A 22,486-nucleotide genomic window follows, 5' to 3' on the forward strand; every position below is an offset into this window, starting at 1 on the left:
ATTAAGGTGACCAGTTTCGACTACTACTGTGGTCTCTTCAGACCTATAAATCGTATACAAAGCTTTAATTAGAGGGCTACATACATTAAAGAAAATACATAAAGTTATAAAGCTATAAAACGATGAATTACCATTGAGTAGGAACCTCTTTCAGCTGGAGAATCACTACTGGAGAAACCAGTGCACGTCTTACTATATATAATGGAGGCTCCGCCCACTTCTGACGGCATGATGTCATTACTAACCAATGAGGTATAAGTCGAATAACAATGTAAAATTTCTTAGTTAAAAGAACATTGTCAAGAAAAAAATAAACACACACTGAACTTAGATTATTAAACAGCTATTGTCAATTAAGAAGCCTGCTGCCTCATCTTTGGAACAGTGTCCAACTTCCCCATGGCAACCAGTGGTTCCAAATGGTTCACTAACAGGCCTTGAGAGAGCAACCCATGTACTATCAAACTGAAGTTCATGTATCCTACATATTTAAATATTTTTAACGCCTCTTAATTGACAATAGCTTTTTAATAGGCTAAGTTTAGTGTGTGTTTATTTTTTTCTTGACAATGTTCTTTTAACTAAGAAATTTTACATTGTTATTCGACTTATACCTCATTGGTCAGCAATGACATCATGCCGTCAGAAGTGGGCGGAGCCTCCATTATATATAGTAAGACGTGCACTGGCTTCTCCAGTAGTGACTTTCCAGCAGAAAGAGGTTCTTACTCAATGGTAATTCATCGTTTTATAGCTTTATAACTTTATGTATTTTCTTTAATGTTTGTAGCCCTCTAATTAAAGCTTTCTATACGACTTGTAGGTTTGAAGGTGACCACAGTAGTGGTCGAAACCGGTCACCTTAATAAATAAGTAGTGATCAAGACTGTTTTTAATAGTAAATAAAAAAAGTGGTCATAATGTTTTCGTTTATCAGTGTAAAAATCTGTAAACTGTTCTGCGGGTTTAACTTTCAGGTTTTTGAACGTGAGTTGAAAGGTTTCCGTCTGGCACACACAATTTAGTCTTGCTCTTCGCTATAGTTTCTTATGCACGAGTACTATAACAAAATTTTAAAATCTGCGTCGGAATCATGCGAATTATGTGATTAATCGTATCAAGCCTGAGTAGTTTTCGTTTAAATGGCTCCAAGGAATTAAGAACGAGTTTCAATAAGAACAGAGGTGAGTGGAGAAATCGGCTGTAGCATAAACATAACCGTTTGTCGTCCTTAATTGGACATCAGATATATCGAACATGTGGATACAAACTTTCAGTCTACCATTAGCCCTCTGCTGCTAGCGTACAGCAGATGATTCCTAGACATCATCCGAGGACGCTAGCTATCCGAGCAGGGCTTACGCATTCTCTAAGCATCACCTGACTTTCAATTCTCGACTGTGGAGTTGTTTTCTATGTTGAAATGAAGTAATAAAATTGCTGCGACGTACATTTGCAGATGGCAGTTTTTCGTACCATACTGTCAGTTTCGGATTTAGAAAGCGTCGCTCCTGCGAAATTCAGCTTTGCCTTTTCTCTTGAGATGGATTAGTGCTCGTACGGAGGTATACACACAGTTGTTTTTCACTCGTTCTTTTTTGCGAGTGGAACAGGAAAAGGAATGACTAGTACTGGAGTACTGGTACAAGGTACTCTCCGCCACGCGCCATATGCTTGCGGAGTATGTACTCTGAAGCGCCAAAGAAACTGGCACAGGCGTGCGTATTCAAATACAGAGATATGTAAACAGGAAGACTGCAGTGCTGCGGTCGGCAATGCCTAGATAAGACAACACTTGTCTGGCGCAGTTCTTAGATCGGTTACTGCTGCTACAATGGTAGGTTCTCGAAATTTAAGCGAGTTTCAACGTGGTGTTATAGTCGGCGCACGAGTGATGCGACATAGCATCTCCGAGGTAGCGATGACGTGGGGATTTTCAAAAAAATGGCTCTGAGCACTATGGGACTTAACTTATGAGGTCATTAGTCCCTTAGAACTTAGAACTACTTAAACCTAACTAACCTAAGGACATCACACACATCCATGCCCGAGGCAGGATTCGAACCTGCTACCGTAGCGGCCGCGCGCGCGGTTCCAGACTGTAGCGCCTAGAACCGCTCGGAGGGGGGAGGGGGGGATTTTCCCATACGACCATTTCGCGAGTGTACCATGAATATCACGAATCGGGTAAAACATCAAATCTCCGACATCACTGCGGCCGGAAAAAGATCCTGTAAGAACGGGACCTACGACGACTGAAGAGAACCGTTCAACGTGACAGAAGTGCAACCCTTCCGCAAACTGCTGCAGATTTCAGTTCTGGGTCATCAACAACTGTCAGCGTGCGAACCTTTCAACAAAACATCATCGATATGGGTTTTCGGAGCCGAAATCCCACTCGTGTGCCCTCAATGACTGCACGCGGCAAAGCTTTACGCCTTGCTTGGACCCATCAACCTCGCTTGGACCCATCAACACCGATAATGGGCGCCGGCCGCGGTGGTAGAGCGGTTCTAGGCGCTTCAGCCCGGAACCACGCGACTGCTACGGTCGCACGTTCGAATCATGCGTCGGGCATGGATGTGGGGGTTGCCCTTAGGTTAGTTAGGTTTAAGTAGTTCTAAGTTTAGGGGACTGATGTAAAGTCCCATAGTACTTAGAGCCATTTGAATTTGAACCGCTGATGGACTGTTGATGAGTGGAAACATGTTACCTGGTCGGACAGTCTCATTTCAAATTGTATCGAGCGAATGGGTTTGTGCGGGTATGAAGACAACCTCATGAATCGATGAACTCTGCATGTCAGCAGGGGACTGTTCAAGCTGGTGGAGGCTCTGTAATGGTGTGGGGCATGTGCAGTTAGAGTGATATGGGAACCCTGGTACGTGTGGATAAGACTGACAGGTGACATGTACATAAGCATCTTGTCTGATCACCTGCATCCATTCATGTCCATTGTGCATCCCGACGGACTTGGGAAATTCCAGGACAACGCGACACCCCAGAAGAGCAGAATGGTTATAGAATGGCTCCAGGAACATTCTTGTGAGTTTAAACTCTTCCACATGCCACCAGCTTCACCAGACATGAACATTAATGAGCATATCTGGGATGCCTTCGAACGTGCTGTTCAGAAGAGATCTCCTCGTCTCTCGTACTCTTACAGATTTATGGAAAGCTCTGCAGGATTCATGGTGTCAGTTCGCTCCAGCACTACTTCGGACATTAGTCTACATGTACATCTACATCTACATCCGTACTCCGCAAGCCCATTGACGGTGTGTGGCGGAGGGTAGTTTCAGTGCCTCTATCGGTTGTCCCTTCTATTCCAGTCTCGTATTGTTCGTGGAAAGAAAGATTGTTGGTATGCCTCTTTGTGGGCTCTAATCTCTCTGATTTTATCCTCATGGTCTCTTCTCTGGGAACTTCAACAAAAGCCCGTACCGAGCTACTGAGAGTCTCTCTTGCAGAGTCTTCCACTGGAGTCTATCTGTCATCTCCGTAACGCTTTCGCGATTACTAAATGATCCTGTAACGAAGCGCGCTGCTCTCCGTTGGATCTTTTCTATCTCTTCTATCAACCCTATCTGGTACGGATCCCACACCGGTGAGCAGTATTCAAGCAGTGGGCGAGCAAGTGTACTGTAACCTACTTCCTTTGTTTTCGGATTGCATTTCCTTAGGATTCTTCCAATGAATCTCAGTCTGGCATCTGCTTTACCGACGATCAATCTTATATGGTCATTCCATTTTAAATCACTCCTAATGCCTACGCCCAGATAATTTATGGAATTAAGTGCTTCCAGTCCATGCGACGTCGTTTTGCGGCACTTCTGTATGCTCGCGAGGGCCCTACGCGATAACAGGCAAGTGTACCCGTTTCTTAAGCCGTCGGCACACGGACCGTGCTGTCGAACTTTAACGTTGAGCGTGCCAAGTTCAACGTGCTGCTGAACGCTCAGGAACCATACGACTTGTACATACGGTACGTGGGCCCCAACGTGGTATACGCGATCGCAACGCACTCCAGCGGCACTTGAGGGATGTTTCTAGTTCGTAAATCACATAGTTCACTCAACGGGCGCGCTTAAAATTCCCACTTTAGCTCTATTAAAACGCACATTTCCTCCATCGACCACGAAAAGGAAAGTACCATGACCAATCAATAAGGACACAGGCTCATAAAAGTTCCATTACAAACAGTGCGGTACAAATTTGGAATACTTCTCCGCATAAGATAAACAGTATTTCATCATTCCCACATTTTAGTAAAACCCCAAGGTCAGTCTTACTTGATCACTATTCCTATCAAGTAGCAGAATGTTTGCAACGTGTGAATTACGAAGCGTAAAAGAAAAAGGAGCAAAATATCGTTGTACAAATAGCGCAAGCTGTCCTGTGGATTAAGCCAATCGAACAAAGTCACCCCTCAAAAAAAGGTGAACTTATATTTACATAACATCAAATATTATGGTATATACTTATATTAAACGAATTATAAAGTATCAGAACCTAATAAAAACGGGACTGTTAGGAAAAAAAAATTGGAAGAGGCAAGATGTGAACCACAGCCCCAACAATCAACTCTTCAGGGGGCAGTGACGCTAGTCATTACGCTACACCAATAAAGTACGATTCGTAACTACTCATAGTATCTTAGGGCGTGCTGAAAATGTTAATTGTAGATATGTTACTAATTGAAATTTAATTATAACAAGAACAATGCGTTTTGGGTGGATCATCAGTGTGTCGCTGCCTTCAAATAGCCTACTCCTATAATACGCAAGTTACAATAATTCTTTTGCCACGAATATGATGTTTCTCATTATTTTATTGGAACAAATCACACAGTTAACAACGGCTTTTCCAGTGATTCTCAATTTGCTGGTGCTCAGAAACGGCATATAATACGAGTACATATAGGCTTGAAATGAATGCCAATATGGCGCCTCACAACTCTGTACTGAAGGGAGACGGCGTGCGTGTGACGTAGGCAGCGTTGTGCCATCTCATTGGTCAACGCTCAGACGCACGCTCAGAGTATCTGACATGCCAGATATTGCTCTGCACGTTCGGAAAGACTCCGGAACGTGCTATTCCACGCTATGACGTCAGAAACTCGGCACGCTCAACGTTCCGATGCACGGTCCGTGTGGCGACGGCTTTAGGCTCTTCAGTGTACGTAGATGCGGAATTGCTTATTTAGTGATGTTCGTGATGACTGTTAACTAATGCGTGGAATGCGTCTGGTGTGTGTTTCTGTGCCGGTGGGGAGCGGCGGAGTGGAACGGCGCGCTGGGTACGGCACGGGCGGCGTGTGGCGGGTTGCGGGTTGCGCGGGCAGCTGCGAGGCGTGGGGCGCGTGGCAGCACGGCGCGTGTCCGAAACGGCGCGCCGGGCTGGGTGCAGCATTAGGATGCGAGGGGAGGCGGGCGCCGCGCAGAGCCACTGACCTCGACGACGAAGTATAGTCGCTGCTTGTTGAGGAGCTCGACGGCGGCGTACTTGGCGCTGGCGGCGAGGCTGGCAGGGCTGCAGGAGTGCACGGGCGCGCTGACGGTGCAATGCTGCATGCTACATCCCGGCAGCCGCGGCGCTCGGCGCGGGCGCGCACGCTGCCCGGTCGCAGGCGCGCCGCCTACCTGCAACACACGCGCAGCTGCAGTACTGCCGAGCTTCCACAGCCGCTCCCTTCTTCGTCGAGAACGAGGGGTGGGGACGGGAGGGGGCAGGGGTGTAGACTCGGCGCTCGGCGCGGACTTGGACGCGGCCCAGCAATGTCCATCTGCAAACTCACACACCCACATACGCCGTAATACGACTAACAAGGGGACCCTCCATACTGTAAATCACTGATTTTGATGCGCTAAAATACACTACTGGCCATTAAAATTGCTACACCAAGAAGCAATGCAGATGATAAGCGGGCATTCATTGAACAAATATATTATACTAGAACTGACATGTGATTACATTTTCAAGCAATTTGGGTGCGTAGGTCCTGAGAAATCAGTACCCACAACAACCACCTCTGACCGTAATAACGGCCTTGATACGCCTGGGCATTGAATCAGAGCTTGGATGGCGTGTACAGGTACAGCTGCCCATGCAGCTTCAACACGATGCCACAGTTCAGCAAGAGTAGTGACTGGCGTATTGTGACGAGCCAGTTGCTCGGCCACCATTGGTGAGAGATCAGGAGAATGTGCTGGCCAGGGCAGTGGTCGAACATTTTCTGTATCCAGAAAGGCCCGTACAAGACCTGCAACATGCGGACGTGCATTATCCTGCTAAATGTAGGGTTTCGCAGATATGGAATGAATCGTAGAGCCACGGGTCGTAACACATCTGAAATGTAACGTCCACTGTTCAAAGTGCCGTCAATGCGAACAAGAGGTCACCGAGACGTGTAACCAATGGCACCCCATACCATCACGCAGGGGGATACGCCAGTATGGCGATGACAAATACACGCTTCCAGTGTGCGTTCACCCCGATGTCGCCAAACACGGATGCGACCATCATGATACTGTAAACTGATCCTTGATTCATCCGAAAAAATGACGTTTTGCCATTCGTGTACCCAGGTTCGTCGTCGAGTACACCATCGCAGGCACTCCTGTGTGTGATGCAGCGTCAAGGGTAGCCACAGCCATGGTCTCCGAGCTGATAGTCCATGCTGCTGCAAACGTCGTCGAACTGTTCGTGCAGATGGTTGTTGTCTTGCAAACGTCCCCATCTGTTGACTCAGGGATCGAAACGTGGCTGCACAATCCGTTACAGACATGCGGATAAGATGCCTGTCATCTCGACTGCTAGTGATACGAGGCCGTTAGGATACAGCACGGCGTTCCGTATTACCCTCCGGAACCCATCGATTCCATATTCTGCTAACAGTCATTGGATCTCAACCAACGCGAGCAGCAGTGTCGCGATACGATAAACCGCAATCGCGTTAGGCTACAATCCGATCTTTATCAAAGCCTAAAAGTGATGGTACGCTTTTCTTCTCCTTACACCAATCATCACAACAACGTTTCACCAGGGAACGCCGGTCAACTGCTGTTTGTGTATGAGAATTCGGTTGGAAACTTTCCTCATGTCAGCACGTTGTAGGTGTCGCCACCGGCGCCAACCTTGTGTGAATGCTCTGAAAAGCTGATCATTTGCATATCATAGCATCTTCTTCCTGTCGGTTAAATTTCGCGTCTTTAGCACGTCATCTTCGTGGTGTAGCAATTTTATTGGCCAGTAGTGTATGTTGTGGAGCCACTTAACCCTGAGTTCCTGGCTATCCGGTTTTTTAGGGACGAACCTTGGTTTTTGAGAAAATTGATTTTGAAGTTCTTTGCGCGCTGTGTATACCCGTAACATTATATGTGTTCCGAATAAATCAACGTGGCGCAGCGGTAAACGTTCATAGGTACCGTGTTCGAATCCTGCTCCCATATTTTTTTTTCTTTGTTTGTAAGAACCGTCCGCAAAATTTCGTCCTAACATTCAAAAACGAATAGGCGAATTTGCTGGGAAATACAGAAATGCAGTCGTGTCCTGCACGAAATCCTGGAAGTTCACGAAACTGGTGTACGAAGAATTTTTGCGTTCTGTAATTCTTCCGTACGTGGGACAGAAAATTTTTTTTGTATCTTATCGACACGTGGGGAGGGCGAACAGATTCAACTTTATACTGTCATCTATTCCCTGATAAAAGGAAAGCGAGTACCTGCGCCCTAAAAGTGGTCCCACCAAAGTGTACTCCTTATTGCCAGCCCTGCGATGTTTATTTTTACCGACAGGTGAAAATCTTCACGAAAATTATTCAGAATGCTCCCGACTTGATGAAAGACAATAGAGAGATCTCTTCTGGGGAAGATTCGATAAATTACATTCCCTTATCCTACATCAGTTCAGTGCACCTAACTTTGAAAGCATGATTAGATACGCATGGTTCGCATCGAAATTTGCGGATGAAAGAGAAATCTTTTAGAATGCATAAGAATTGTGTTTCCCGATATTGCTCACGAAGAAACCGTGAGCCTGCAAAACGGTTGCTTTCATAAAATGCGCGTTGTGCTGCGAAAATTTGTGCTTCGGTTGTTTCTATGATAAGTATCACCAACACTATTGTTCTGGCACATCAAGTAATGTGGACGATGAAAAATAAGATTTTGTAATATTGTGTGACAGAAAAAATTAATAACTGAATATACGTTTATAATTTCGCACACCCTTCACTGTTTGTTGATATTCTTTGAAATAAAATTGAAAAATTCGTTCGATTTTGAACAAAAAGAAAAGTACACGAGCAGCATTTGAACAGGTTACCACCAGCGCGGTAGCTGTGAACCTTTACCGGTGCGCTACGCTGACTTGCTCGGAATATATGTAATGTTACGGGTATACACAACGCTCAATGAACTTCAAAACTGAATTTCTCAAAAACCAAGGCCCGTCGCTAAGAAACCGGATAGCCAGGTACTCAGGGTAAGTGCCTCTACAAAATATTTGAAGCGCATCCAAATCCGTATTTTACAGTATGGAGGGTCCCCTTGTAAGCTTTGGAAACCACTCGCACCTTAATCATGGTAGAGACAAAAGTGGAGGGGAGAAAACCTCTCCTGCATATGAATCCAGCATCCCACTCCTGGCAGCCACGCACATGGCACAGACACTTGCCCACTCGCAGGCGAGCTACCTACCTGCAACACATGCGTGAGCACATGCACTGTAATTCTTCTTCTTCAACAACAACGGGGGGGGGGGGGGGGGGGGGGGAGGGAGATCAGCTGGGAGGAGGGACATCTACCTGCAAACTCTCTCTCTCTCTCTCTCTCTCTCTCTCTCTCTCTCTCTCTCTCTCTCTCCCCCTCACACATACACATAGGACTCACATTCGGGTGAACGATGGTTCAAAACCGCGTACAATTATTCTGATTTAGATTTTCCGTGATTTCCTTGAATCGCTTGAGGCAAATGCCGGAATGGTTCCTTCAAAATGGAACGCCTCTTTTCCTTCTCTATCCTTCCGTGATTGGAGCTTGTGTTCCATCTCTAATGACCTCGTTCTCTCGACGGGACGCTAGACACCACTCTCCCCCTCCTCTTCCTCACATACGTATACACACTAATACTACAATACTGTCGCGCTTCTGGAGCTATTCTGTAGGCAACCTCCAACATTTTTTCAGGAAGGCACTGGCCATCTTATCTCACAGTGGGATAAATTAATTAACAGTTATGGGAATTACTTCTGAAATAAACTGTTTCTTACCTTTTTTACCATCTCTCTCGTTTTCATTTGAGTGCTCCTTATACCTAATTTCATTCAGTAGTATAGGAATATCTATCGTTCTGTAACATTCCATGATGCCGCCTCATTTTAACAAGTTTTTGGCCAGCATTCTGGCATTGTGATCTCAAACTACTGGATAAAAACGGATTCACATAAAGATAGCTATTTTCCTTACGACATAAAAGTGTCTAAATTCTCGTATCTATCATTGTATTTCTTTAAATTTCTGTAACGATTTTTTGTAGACTTATTACCCTTCTATATCTCAGCTCTTCGTTTAGTGCAACTGTCTTCATAGTTGACTTCTACAATTTGCACGTGTAACTTTTCGTTAACTGCATAAGCACTTCACGGAATACGTGGCATTTCAAGTGAGACAGTAATCCTTTGCTTGAACTTGACATAATAACGTCTCGAATGCTTAAAGAGAAGTAGCGACACTAGAAAATTGTAGGGAAATGCTGGAAGACCGGCGAAGGATCGACGTTTGGTGCAAGGAGTGGCAATTGATTATGAACAAATGTCACGCATTGCGAATACATAACAGAACGACCCTTTATTTTATGGTTACACAATTGTTGGACACTCACTGGAAGCAGCTACTTCCATAAAATACCTGAGAGTACACGTACAGAGCGGTCTGAAGTGGAACGACCACATAAAATGAATCGCAAGGCTAATGCCCACCCGAGATTCACTCAGGAAATGTAGTCCATCAACGAAGGACGTAGCTTATAAAACATCTGTTCGACAAATACTTGAACATTTCCGTCAGTGTGGGATCCGTAGCAAGCAATAGCCAAGATCAGAAGAACAGCAGTACGTTTCTACCTACAAGTGACGGCATAAGTAAGTTCATGTTTATTAGGAAGGCAAGGGCATATCACCACTTTAGGAAAGAAGGAAGGTTAGGTTTTAACGACCCGTCGACGACAGACTCAATAAAGACGGAGCACAAGCTCAGACCGAGGAAGGATGGGGAAGTAAATGGACAATGCCCTCTTCGAGGAAACCATCTCGGCATTAGCCGTAAGTGTTTTCGACAACCTCGGAAAACCTAAATCTGTCTGTCCGGACGGGGATTTGAATCGTCGTCCTCCTGAATGCGAGTCTTATTGCTAGCCACCTCGGTCGTCCCATTTGACGGTACAGGAAATATGAACAGCACCGTCAGTCACAATTTTTTTCAATAAATCACACGGTGCATAGCGGACCCTGGTGGTCCATCATCAGATGCAAATGGTTTTAATGGATTATTTACTTCTGCTCTCAAGCGATGTGATGCGTAAGCCATGTTTCTGTTCTGAGAAGTTACTTGTTCAGTTTCGAAACTCGCGAATCAAGTAACGGAAAATATAACGAGAAACAGTGAAAAACTTATGGAAAAATCTAGGAAGAACATTTTTAATACTTTAGTGTCAGCAAAGTTATTTATCCATTCTGCAACTGCACATCATGTCACTCACTTTTCAAAGCACTTCACAGATGCAGTTTATTGTTTAATGTTAGATGACGAAGGATGAAATATATTATGTAGCGTCAGACATCAGCGTTTCAAATAAACTGAACTAAATATAAAATAAGTCTGTAAAATTACTAAACTAACCATGAGTAGCGAAATCTGTCTGTTCACTTAAATGGATTCAGGCTTTGTGATTTCATGGAGGTACAGTTCCACTTCTTTTAAATACAGGGTCTTACCATTGGCTTCACTGTGTAGGACTACCAAATTGTTTCCTGTTCTATTGATAATGTGTTTAGTTTCCAGCATAAGCTGTACAGTGACTGATTTTTCAAAATGGCTACGTCTGAAGTCAATCGTGTTCTTGGAAATAAGTTATGAAATTCATGCCTGTTTTTCGTTTCGTATTAGGCAGGACTATAGGGGCATAATATGTTATACACCCAACTTCTGATGAATTTTTGAGAATCTGTTTTTATGGTATAGAGTAATAAGTAACCTAACTTATTGTTAGTGGAGAATGAAATTGTCAGATTGTTTTGTAATAGGTTAGCAGTTTTTCTTTTTTTTTAAATGGGGCCTAGATATGGGAATGCTAGCAAATATTTTCTTTTTCTTGCTCACTTGGAAATTTATTGCTTATTTTTGTATATTTTTGTGTCTCAGTTATCTATGGTAGTATCTACGTAGCCATTGTTTATGTCAATACTTTTTACTGTGTCCAATTCTGTCACAAGGTTAAGTGAGTGTGCTCTTTGTAAATAGCCCTAAATGCTACAGGTTTGTATGTGATGGGATAGCATAATGAGCTGTCTATTGTTACGTCTTTGTATGCGTGTTTCCTGCGTGTGCTGAACTCCTTGATGGTGGTTGTTGATTTTAAGATACAGGAAACTTATGCTTTTGTTGTTCTCACACTCTACAATGAATTTTACGTTTTTGTGGAAAGAATTTCTCCCATTAGTAAACCTATGGACTGAGGACAGTTAATTTATAAAGACGAGAGTAATTGGCGTACTGAGCTATTTTGGGAGCAAATGTCAAAGGGGTGGAATATAATCCATTGGAACTAATGAACGTAACATTTGCACACACTCACAGTTGTTTATTTATTTATTTAAATTGCTACACCGGCTGTTCAAAGCACTACTTCGCCTTACACGATTATATTATTTGTCTTTCGTAAGCTTGTGCGGCACATGCGATTGATGTTTGCATCGAATACCGCAGCTGGACAATGCGTCCGAATACCTCTGCTTAGCAACCGCTTCACGATCACGTCCTAGTGGACAATGTTTTCCGTGGAGAGCTTTCCCACGCGGAACAGAAGCCAGGGTTTTCACGTGGGACCGGGTCTATAGCGCGGCTTGGAAGCCTTCCCACGTAAGAGCAGTAAAATACTTGTCAAGCCGAAGAAAGAACAACAGTGTTTTATTTTCAGTGCTCAGAAGTGTGTGAGTTCTGTGTTCACTCGGAGGTGATTCCCATTACTGCGGTATCGATGTTGGGTTACTCGAGTAATTCTGAAATTACTGTGATTATTTGTCAGTTCTGTTGAATGATGTGATGTTTATGTTCAGTATTTATATTTATGCATATACAGGGTATAAGTAAAGAAAGTGATGACTGAGGACAATGTATTGACCAACATTACATCAGTATTTACTTAATTTTCAGATTAATAATTACAGCTGTTCCGAGTAGTGTGTTTTTAGGTTGGGTAGTACCTCCAAGTATATTTGGAATAAGCAGATCTGTAAAGTTTATTTTCCTGGGCAGCATGTCAGGTATTGAAGTGTGGATGCGTGGAGGCAAATGGAATGTCTATGAGTATACTGACAGGCGTAATTAACTATCCGACGCAATTACTACTGTGCAGGAAACATCAAGTACCAAATTAAGTGATGTGTATGAGGGAAGAAAGTTAGACGCAGAGAAAACACATATTAAGTAACCAATGCTCACAATATTTGTACCTATACCCGTACACCCTATATAGATACAACGTGTCATTTTCAAAAAATGGTTCAAATGGCTCTGAGCACTATGGGACTTAACATCTGAGGTCATTAGTCCCCTAGAACTTAGAACTACTTAAACCTAACTACCCTAAGGACATCACACACATCCACGCCCGAGGCAGGATTCGAACCTGCGACCGTAGTAGTCGCGCGGTTCCGGACTGAGCGCCTGAACCGCTAGACCACCGCGGCCGGCAACGTGTCATCTACTAGAGAAGTTTTCCATAGTGCTGTACATAATCTAGGGAACAGCCCAGCTGAGCGAAATGAATGCCTAAAACGACTGAAACAGCTTGCGGCTGTTCCGTAGCGTCTATTTTGTTGTATTACCTCTTACCTCTGCAGAGAGGAGAAAGTTGTAGGAGACGCCAAAAACTTGTATTTTGTATTTCGATTTTCATGACTCCTATAGAGGTAATACATGTATGACGGGAGTCAAACGAAAATGAGTCAGATGCAATAATGTAAGAAAACTGTTTACTATTTCAAAATTAATCACCATAACTGTTAAAAAAATGTAGCCCACTGTGAGATAAGACGGTCAATGCCTTCATGGAAAAATGTTTGCGGTTTCCTACGGAACAATGGCTGTACCCAGGCCACGAGTGACATTCTTCAAGTTTCAAAAAATATGGAAATCGCAGGGGAGAGATCGTGACTGTACAGAAGATGTGAAAGGGCTTCCCAGCGAAACTTCTGCAGCGAAACGAGCTTGGCAACACGTGGGTGGGCACTGTCCTGCAATAGAATGATGCCATCCGCCAACCCGCTGCTCATTGACTTTCTGGAACATAGAGCCACGATTAACGCACTGCGGTACGTGGAACTTTGCAGAAACTGAAGCACTCCAACAAGTCCAAACGCTCAGGCATGTTGACGGAATGCATCATTCCGTTGCAGGATAATGTCCATCCACATGTTGACAAGGTTGTTTCGACATTACATATTCTCCATACAGACCCGATCCTTTCGCATGCAATTTCGATATTTCTGGAGTCTTGAAGAAATACATCCGCGGTCGTCGATTTGCTTCGGACGAAGAGCTGCACGGCCGGGTACAATCATGGTTCTTAGGCAACCGCACAAATTTTTCCATGACGCCATTTACTGTCCTGTCTCAGAGTTGGATAAATTACGGGGTGTTCAAAAAGTTACTCCGCAGTGCTGAACGATTGCTAGCCGCGCGTGCCGTATGCCGCAGTGAAACATAAGTTATTAATTTATTGACATTAGTTGCTTTCGCTGCATCCCAGAAGAAAAAGTGAGGTGGTGTTATGTCAGGCGATCGTGGAGGCCAAAGTCCCTGTGAAATTATGCGATCACCAAAAACATCAGCAAGCAGTGACATTGAAACGAGAGCTGTATGCGCAGTTGCACCATCTTGTTGAAAATAACCGTCCAGTATTTCACTTAACACAAGTTCTACTGTGAATGGATACAGAGTATCACTGCAGTATCGTTGTGCTTTATTGTTTCGTTAAAAAATATGGGACCCACAAAAAATGGCTCTGAGCACTATGGGACTTAACTGCTGTGGTCATCAGTCCCCTAGAACTTAGAACTACTTAAACCTAACTAACCTAAGGACATCACACACATCCATGCCCGAGGCAGGATTCGAACCTGCGACCGTAGCGGTCACGCGGTTCCAGACTGAAGCGCCTTTAACCGCACGGCCACACCGGCCGGCTGGGACCCACAATCTGACGTCTAGAAATTGCAATCCAAACTCCTATTTTCAAAGAATGGAGTGGTTCCTCATGAATACACAATGGATTTGCAGTGCTCCACATACGAGAATTTTGATAGTTCATGTACCCGGACAAATGAAACCGCGCCTCATCAGTGAAAAACGTTTCATTAAAAATATCCCTTCCATTTTGTTGAACGAAATTTTTGAACCATTGACAATAATGCAGTCTCTTGCCATGATCAGTGTTTTTCAGTTCTTGCACGACTGTCACTTTGTATGGGATAGGTTCTAATTTTTTCCTTACAGCTGTGTGGGCCGTTCCGACACTAACATCGATTTCCTGGGCGAGTTTTCGTACTGACTTGTTCGGACTCATGGACATTTTATCGGAAATATCGAGTAGTTCATTCTCAAACAAAAAGCTAGGAAGACCACTTCTCGGTGCATCTGTCACTGAACCCGTACTTCGAAATTTGTTAATCAAATCTCACACAGTATCGCGATGAGGGAGTATTGTCTCCGGGAAAACTGAATTAAATGTTTGACGAACTAAAATTGTGTGTTTACCGCCAGCTTTAAACACTTGTTCGACTAGGCGCTACAGCCTGGAAGCGCGCGACCGCTAGGTCGCAGGTTCGAATCCTGCCTCGGGCATGGATGTGTGTGATGTCCTTAGTTTAGTTAGGTTTAAGTAGTTCTACGTTGTAGGAGACTGATGACCTCAGAAGTTAAGTCGCATAGTGTTCAGAGCCATTTGAACTTGTTCGACTAAAAACACACGTTCTTCAATGGTTAGCATTTTAAGTGACAAAAACGAAACAAACGAAATAAACTTAAACGTTCACGTCGGCACGTAACGATACACACCAACGGCACTACTGACGCTGGCTGAGATAAACGAAACAGTGGAATGTTTGGAGAGTCCACTTGAACGGAAGTAACCCAGGCAGGTGAACAATGATACGGCAGGCGCGGCTAACAATCATACGGCACTGCGGAGAGACTTTTTGAAAACCCCGTATTAACAGTTACGGCGAATACTTTTGAAATAATAAACACTTTACTTGCATATTTCATTCTGCCTCCTTTTCATTTGACTGCCTTTTGTACATTTATACCTCGATAAACGACACTTTGGTGTGCGGCAAAGGGTGCTTCTGATAACACTTCCTTTTTCCACTTTCTCTTCCACCCGCGAAGGGCGCGCAGGAAGAGCTTACGTTTGAACTAAACCATGTTCATTTCGTGAGATATGCACTGCCTGACAAAAAAGTGAAGTGTCTGGCGGGGGAGAAGGTAAGGAAATAAAACTTCACGGGTTGAGAGTGTATGGTTGTTATTGCAGCGATTACAATGTAGAGTCAGATTTAAAAAGGACTTTGCAGCACGAGCCCGGTTATCTGTATAAAGTTGTTCACTCGCTGGCCTGGATCCATGTACTGATTCAGATGGAAAGGATGTCACTGCAGCTTCATACTGTATACTCCATCGGCGGATACGTACATGATTAGAGTTTCAGTTTCAGTTTCAGTGACAGTCCGTAGCTCGTGGTCTCGCGGTAGGGTTCTCGCTTCTAGAGCACGGGGTCCCGAATTCGATTCCCGGCGGGGTCAGGGATTTTCACCTGCCTCGAGATGACTGGGAGTTGTGTCGTCTTGATCATCATCATTCATCCCCATTACGGTCGGAGGAGGGCAATGACAAGCCACCTCCGCTAGGACCTTGCCTAGCAGGGTGGTGCGGGTCTCCCGCATCGCTCCTACGCTCTGTTACGGAGTATGGGACTTCACCATCATCTCAGTGACAGGTAAGACCGCAACAGAGTGCATGTCTGTTGTTCGCCTTAAGCGGTGTTTCAAGGCCTGCTAAAGCAATCAGAGGGGTCCAGAAAAAAAGTAGACACACTTTGATAGTTAATATCTTTGGAACAAAATGGCATATCGTGCACGATTTCGAAGTAATGGTGCTATTTAGGCAAATCACGAAAACTTAAATCTGGATGACCGAACGCTGATTTGATCACTCGACCTCCAGAATGCCAGTCCAGTGTGCTAACTGCACAACCTTGCTCGGTTTGCTGCGTTTTGTTACAGTCTTCTGGCTTTGCGCCCTTCTTATAAGCTGCAGCGGCGTCTGCGAACAGCCTCATGGAACTTCTGAACAAAAATTTGTGATCTACTCTGTGTTTTATTTATAAATGTTGTGCGATTACGGGCCGATCAGCGCACTCGAGACGTAACTGCTGTTGCAGGTGAGTAGCTGTAGCAGACGGCTCGCCGGTTGGCCGTGAAGGCTGCACCCACCAGCGCGGGCAGAGACAGAAGGCTTGCGGGGAAACCCAGGCTTCTCCGCGCCGGTGGAAGTACCTAGCGATGCAGCTCGTCATGCGCCTGCCTGCGGTTTTATGGCGAGGTTATTACTGCGAGCCGGGTCAACAGGGGCCGACCTTACGACGAGCGAGCAAAGTGGAGGTGATATATCTGGAGAGAGTTCGAACGTTGCGGTCTAGAGGAATAGAAAAGATGCGAGGCCATTCTTTTAATTCTGTTTTTGCCCAGCGTGGGAGCTAGATCAGCGACATTGCAATCTGCGGCACGTACAATACATTCACGGATTCGATCTGCCCTTCCAGTACTCAGCTAAACGACCGCAGTTGCCCACGTTATTAACGCACACCAATACGGTGGTTTCCGTCTCGGAGGAAGCTGCCTCGCATGCGGGAGACGAAAGGAACGTCCGTGGCTGGAGAGAACGGGAGAGTTGGTGGCGTACAGTTCCTGATCACCAGACTGTGGACCAGGAGTGGAGGCATGTGACTCTGCTAATAGTGATCCGTCCATCGGAAGCAGAGAATAGTTCCTGTTCTCCACGACAAGATAATTAGAGAAGAATTCCATGTTGAAGGGACAAACGACGCAGCAGAGCAATACAAAAACAGGTGGCGAGCACAATGCCAAAATAATGACGAAATAACTGTTGAAATACAGACTGAGAGGAAGAAGTCCTGGTAGTGCCAGAATGAGATGAGCTCTACAATACTTTTTTAAGAAATTCATGTTTTTTAACCTCTAAAGTGCTTTTTCTAAATAAATATTTTTATCATTATCGATTGTGAAAATACATCTGCACTCTTCCCCAGCACCAGCCATGTAAATAAACAATCCTCCACCTGAAGATGAATGGTGTGAACCAGCGAAACGCGCAGTGGCAAAATAAACAAATGACTGACGCAGAAACTGTATTATTTGTAACAGTGGTCCAAATAAGTTACAAATTGCACCATCCTCCCTTTTTCGTAAAACCCTAAGATCACTCGTTGTAGACATCTGAATCTACTCAGTAACACAATTTTTAGAACATGTGTATTACGAGGGTTGGAACTTCAGTAGTGGAAACTATTTATTTATTAAAGTTCCAACCCTCGTACAAGACTTCAAACAAGAAAGTGCAAAATCCTACTAAAAGAGGTACAAAAAAATCCGTTATTCACTGCAATATTACTAGTGTGTGTGTGTGTGTGTGTGTGTGTGTGTGTGTGTGTGTGTGTGTGTGCGTGTGTGTGCGTATGCCGTGCGTATGCCTATCCAGTAAATTCTGAAAGATTCAGAAAAGAGACCTTAAAAACCGTCATAAGTTTTTACATTCATTTTTTTTTTATTTTCGACTTGTTACGACGTTAAATCATCATAGGGTCGACACATGGGAGGATGTTTAGATGACGTCAAACGTACAGGCAGAACGTAGCAGCGTACTGAATCAACAATCACAGCTTTACAGTACAGATCAGTTTGTTGGCATCAGATCAATAATTTATGTCCCCATTCTATAGCGCAAAATGACTGCAGGAAAATGTCGGTCTGTACTCTACTGGGGCGCTATATTACTTGCCTCACCTGTCCAAAGCCTGTAATGAATACTCGTAAACATGATTGGACTCTGCTTAGCTATGCAAACGTGTTTATGGCTTTACCGTTTTATGGGTTTCCAATTTCCTGTACTTTTGATGTCAACGAAACGTCCTCTCGGGTGATAATATTTGTCGACCTGACGGTAGTTTAGGATCGAAACAAGTCAAAAATTAAGCAAAAAATCTCAAACCGTTTGACGGTTTTTAAAGTGTCTTTTTTTGAATCATTTGACCAGAGAACACTTGAACACTGAATTTACTGTTCCGTATTTTATTCAGAGGAAGTCATACTTTATAGTTAATACACTAATTGATTACAATTGCCGGCCGGAGTGGCTGAGCGGTTCTAGGCGCTACAGTCCGGAACCGCACGACCGCTACGGTCGCAGGTCCGAATACTGCCTCGGGCATGGACGTGTGTGCTGTCCTTAGGTTAGTTAGGTTTAAGTAGTTCTAAGTTCTAGGGGACTGATGACCACAGATGTTAAGTCCCATAATGCTCAGAACCATTTGAACCATTTTTGAAAATGTTTGCCGGACCGGGACTCGAGCCCGGGATCGCCTGCTTACTATGCAGTTGTGTTAACCATTGTGCCATCCGGACACAGCGTTTATCGCAACTGCGCGGACTATGTAGGTACGGCCCTCGGCCGACCCATATTCCCAACTAGCACCATCTAACCGCGGTCCCCGTCCATGTGCTCCATGCTCGCTCCTCTGAGATTCCCTGTTTTAAATGCACAAATACAATTCTTTCCAAAAAACAAAAATTCCCGTTATTTTTGTTGTGTTGGGAGAAGAGCCAACACCGTGTTACTAGTAGAGGCCGAAATGCACGTGTTTTAGCTCCCGCAGGCTGGCGTGAGGAGGGAAGAACTATACTGACGTGAGGTCTGGAACATGACAAGGAATTAGAATTCAGAAAGCGGACGTAATTAGTTTGATACTTAACTTTAATCCATTAATGATGAACGTCGCTCTTGAAGGTACATGATTCACAAAATTATCTGTTCAGATTATAGTAACTGAATATGGCGCCTTGCTAGGTCGTAGCAAATGACGTAGCTGATGGCTACGCTAAACTGTCGTCTCTGCAAATGAGAGCGTATGTAGACAGTGAACCATCGCTAGCAAAGTCGGCTGTAGAACTGGGGCGAGTGCTAGGGAGTCTCTCTAGACTAGACCTGCCGTGTGGCGGCGCTCGGTCTGCAATCACTGATAGTGGCGACGCGCGGGTCCGACGTATAGGCTACCACCTAGCAAGTGTGGTGTCAGACGGTGACACCACAACTTTCTGGGCAAGTGTCTTGCATGCTCGCTCCTTTGAGATTCCATACTCAAACACAATTCGTTAGAAAGGAGCAGAAATTCCCATTATTGTCTGAGCACACCATCTACATCCTCGTGTTCTGAATTTTCCGGTAATGTCAGACATACCATTCCCGGTGAACCGCCTTATCTGCTTCGTTACGGTTGTTCAAAAAAACTGATCTCTGCTCTGCGGAATAGATTACGAGGAGCCTTTGTAAAGCTGCAAGGTTTACCATTTACAGAACACTTCCGCCGTCTGCAATTTACCAACACCGTGTTTTTGCCGGTACGCCGCGGACTCACACGACCGACTACGAGAACACCGCATTACCCGCTACGTGTGTGTCGGCGGCTCGGCGCACAATGATTTGTAAGCAGACACGGCCTTTCGCGTCGCGAAGCCTTGTAGGTAGGGACCGGTCTAGGGGACGCTGCGGCGCGTCTACGCCGCTTTAAGAGCGACACGAGACTCACTGGCCGGGAATGTTGTCCGCATAGCTCGGCCGCAACAGATCTTTCTAAAAGATCTTTTCTCTCACGCTCTATTTTCCGTACTCGGCCGCGGCTGAAAAAGCGGACACGGGAGCGTTTTGCTCGCCGTACGTGACGAGCGTAGGCGAGCGGAAGTCGGCGACGCACGAGGCGCTCGCATCACGCAGGCTGCTGCGAGCAGCTGCTCTGGAAACGAGGCCACAGCTAAAAAACCAGATTCTCCAGCAGGCTGAAACGTCGATACGCAAACGTCCAAAAGCTATACTACAGTGCATACGGCAACTTGGATACAGTTTTCGAAACCCAATTTCCGAGGTATCTCAAAATACACTGAAGAGTCAAAGAAACTGGTACACCGGCCAAATATCATGTAGGGCTCCCGAGAGCACGCAGAAGTGCCGCAACACGACGAGGCATGGATTCGAATAATGTCTCAAGTAGTGCTGGAGGGAACTCATACCATGAATCCTACCGGGCTGTCCATAAGTCCGTAAGAGTACGAGAGGGTGGTGATCTCTTCTGAACAGCACGTTGAAAGACATCCCAGATATACTCAATAATGTTCATGTTTGGGGACTTTAGTGACCAGCGGAAGCGTTTAAACTGAGAAGAGTGTTCCTGGAGCCAATTCTGTAAGTGGAGAGTGTCGCATTGTCCTGCTGGAACTGCCCCAAGTTGGACGATGAGGAGGCGATTCACACAGTGAAGCACTGGCTCCGCAACTAGGACAAGGATGGTATCGACAGGGTACACACGCCCTTGTTTCGCGCTGGAGGCAGGCCATAGAACGGGATGGACATTACGTGGAAAAATAGGGTGTGTAGATAAAACACCATTCTTTCGTATGTGTAATTCTCATTACGTTCAATAAAGAATTGTTGAAGAAACGAGTGTGGTTCATTACTTTCTGGGCAATCCTCGTACGTACTCTAGTTCCAGTCTGGTGACTTACAGCTCGTTTAAAGTTGATCAACAGCATTAAAAAACTGCCTTTAAAGTTGGCTGGCAGCTCTAAAAATTAATCTGCGAGTAGTATAGTACTTAAACTTACGTTTAAAGTACACTACTAAATGATGATATTAACGTTGACAGCGCAAAATTTTCGTATAGAAGAAGAAAAACCCTGCTCTAGATAAGCAAGCAAAATACAATACCTGCTATAACAGCCTAACAGAAATATTTTAAAAACGGTAGGTTTGAATGCACTTTTGTATACACATTTTTAAATATGTATTTTATAATGTGCTTTGAAAGATATTTTAATTTTTACAGATATATTCGTATTTTTTAAAAGATAAGGAGATATGTAGAGATCTGAGAAGTCTATACACACGCCCATAAAAGAGGCGGCTAATATAACTTTCGTTTCCTGTAGTTCTACATTATCTTTGGTTAGACTATACCACAGACGTTACAAGTACTGTTCTACAGTCAGTTTCATCTTTGGCGCTGTCAGTGTCTATGTCGTCATTTACAACTGTACTCCAAACGTAAGTTTAAGTACTACAGTACAGTCAGCGTAATCTTTGAAGCTCTCAGCCGACTTTAAACGTAAGTCACCATTCTGGAAGTAGAATTTGTACTACAGGTAATGTCAGTGTAAGTTTTCCGTATTGTCTCAATTTGTATCTTTTACAGTCTATATTCTGATGATGCTCTTGTTCATTCGAGGAACTAAACTGGCCAATAACAAATACAACGTGCGAGTTGTGGCTCTTTTCGAAACGTTGGTTTTAAAAGTCGCTCCTCGAACTGGGTCCTGGTAAGCTTGTCGATCTGGTCAGAAAGTTGGAACTACTCACAAGTTTTTGTTTTTACTTGTCCGCCAAAATATTTGTTTTGCGTTACGAACAGCACTTCCGAAAACTGACGCCCGGACCTTGCATAATGCGACAGGAGCAGGTGACACCCAACTCCTGCCGCCGCTCACTGGACGGTGACGCGAGAGTGTAGATTCGAATTTCGTGAGGCCAGCCGTGTATCGAGCCGGGGGCGTGGCTGCAGCACCTCGCTGCGCTCTGCTGGGCTGGGCTGGCTGTGCTGCAAAGCACCAGCGAGTGATACTGCTGCACTGGGCGGCCGGCTAGTGCGGGCACTGGGGAGTTTACCAGCGGCAGTAGAGGCAACTACACTGAAGCGCCGAAGAAACTCGTATAGCCATGCGTATTCAGATACAGAGATATGTTGCGGTCGGCAACGCCTATATAAGACAAAAAGTGTCTGGCACAGTTGTTAGATCAGTTATTGCTGCTACAATGGCAGGTTATCAGGATTTAAGCGAGTTTGAACGTGGTGCTACAGTCGGCGC

The 22,486-nt window shown here is 44.8% G+C and overlaps 1 protein-coding gene across 1 annotated transcript in view; it reads right to left on the bottom strand.

Annotated features, from left to right (window-relative positions):
• LOC124802540 (protein expanded) overlaps positions 1 to 22,486 on the bottom strand; it is a 490,537-nt gene that overhangs the window by 146,141 nt on the left and 321,910 nt on the right. The window contains exon 3 of the mRNA XM_047263399.1: positions 5,454 to 5,642. Coding sequence (XP_047119355.1) covers positions 5,454 to 5,573 — 120 coding nt within the window. The 5' untranslated portion in view covers positions 5,574 to 5,642. The remainder of the gene's footprint in view (positions 1 to 5,453; positions 5,643 to 22,486) is intronic.

This window comes from Schistocerca piceifrons, chromosome 6, assembly GCF_021461385.2.
Source record: "Schistocerca piceifrons isolate TAMUIC-IGC-003096 chromosome 6, iqSchPice1.1, whole genome shotgun sequence".
NCBI lineage: Eukaryota > Metazoa > Arthropoda > Insecta > Orthoptera > Acrididae > Schistocerca > Schistocerca piceifrons.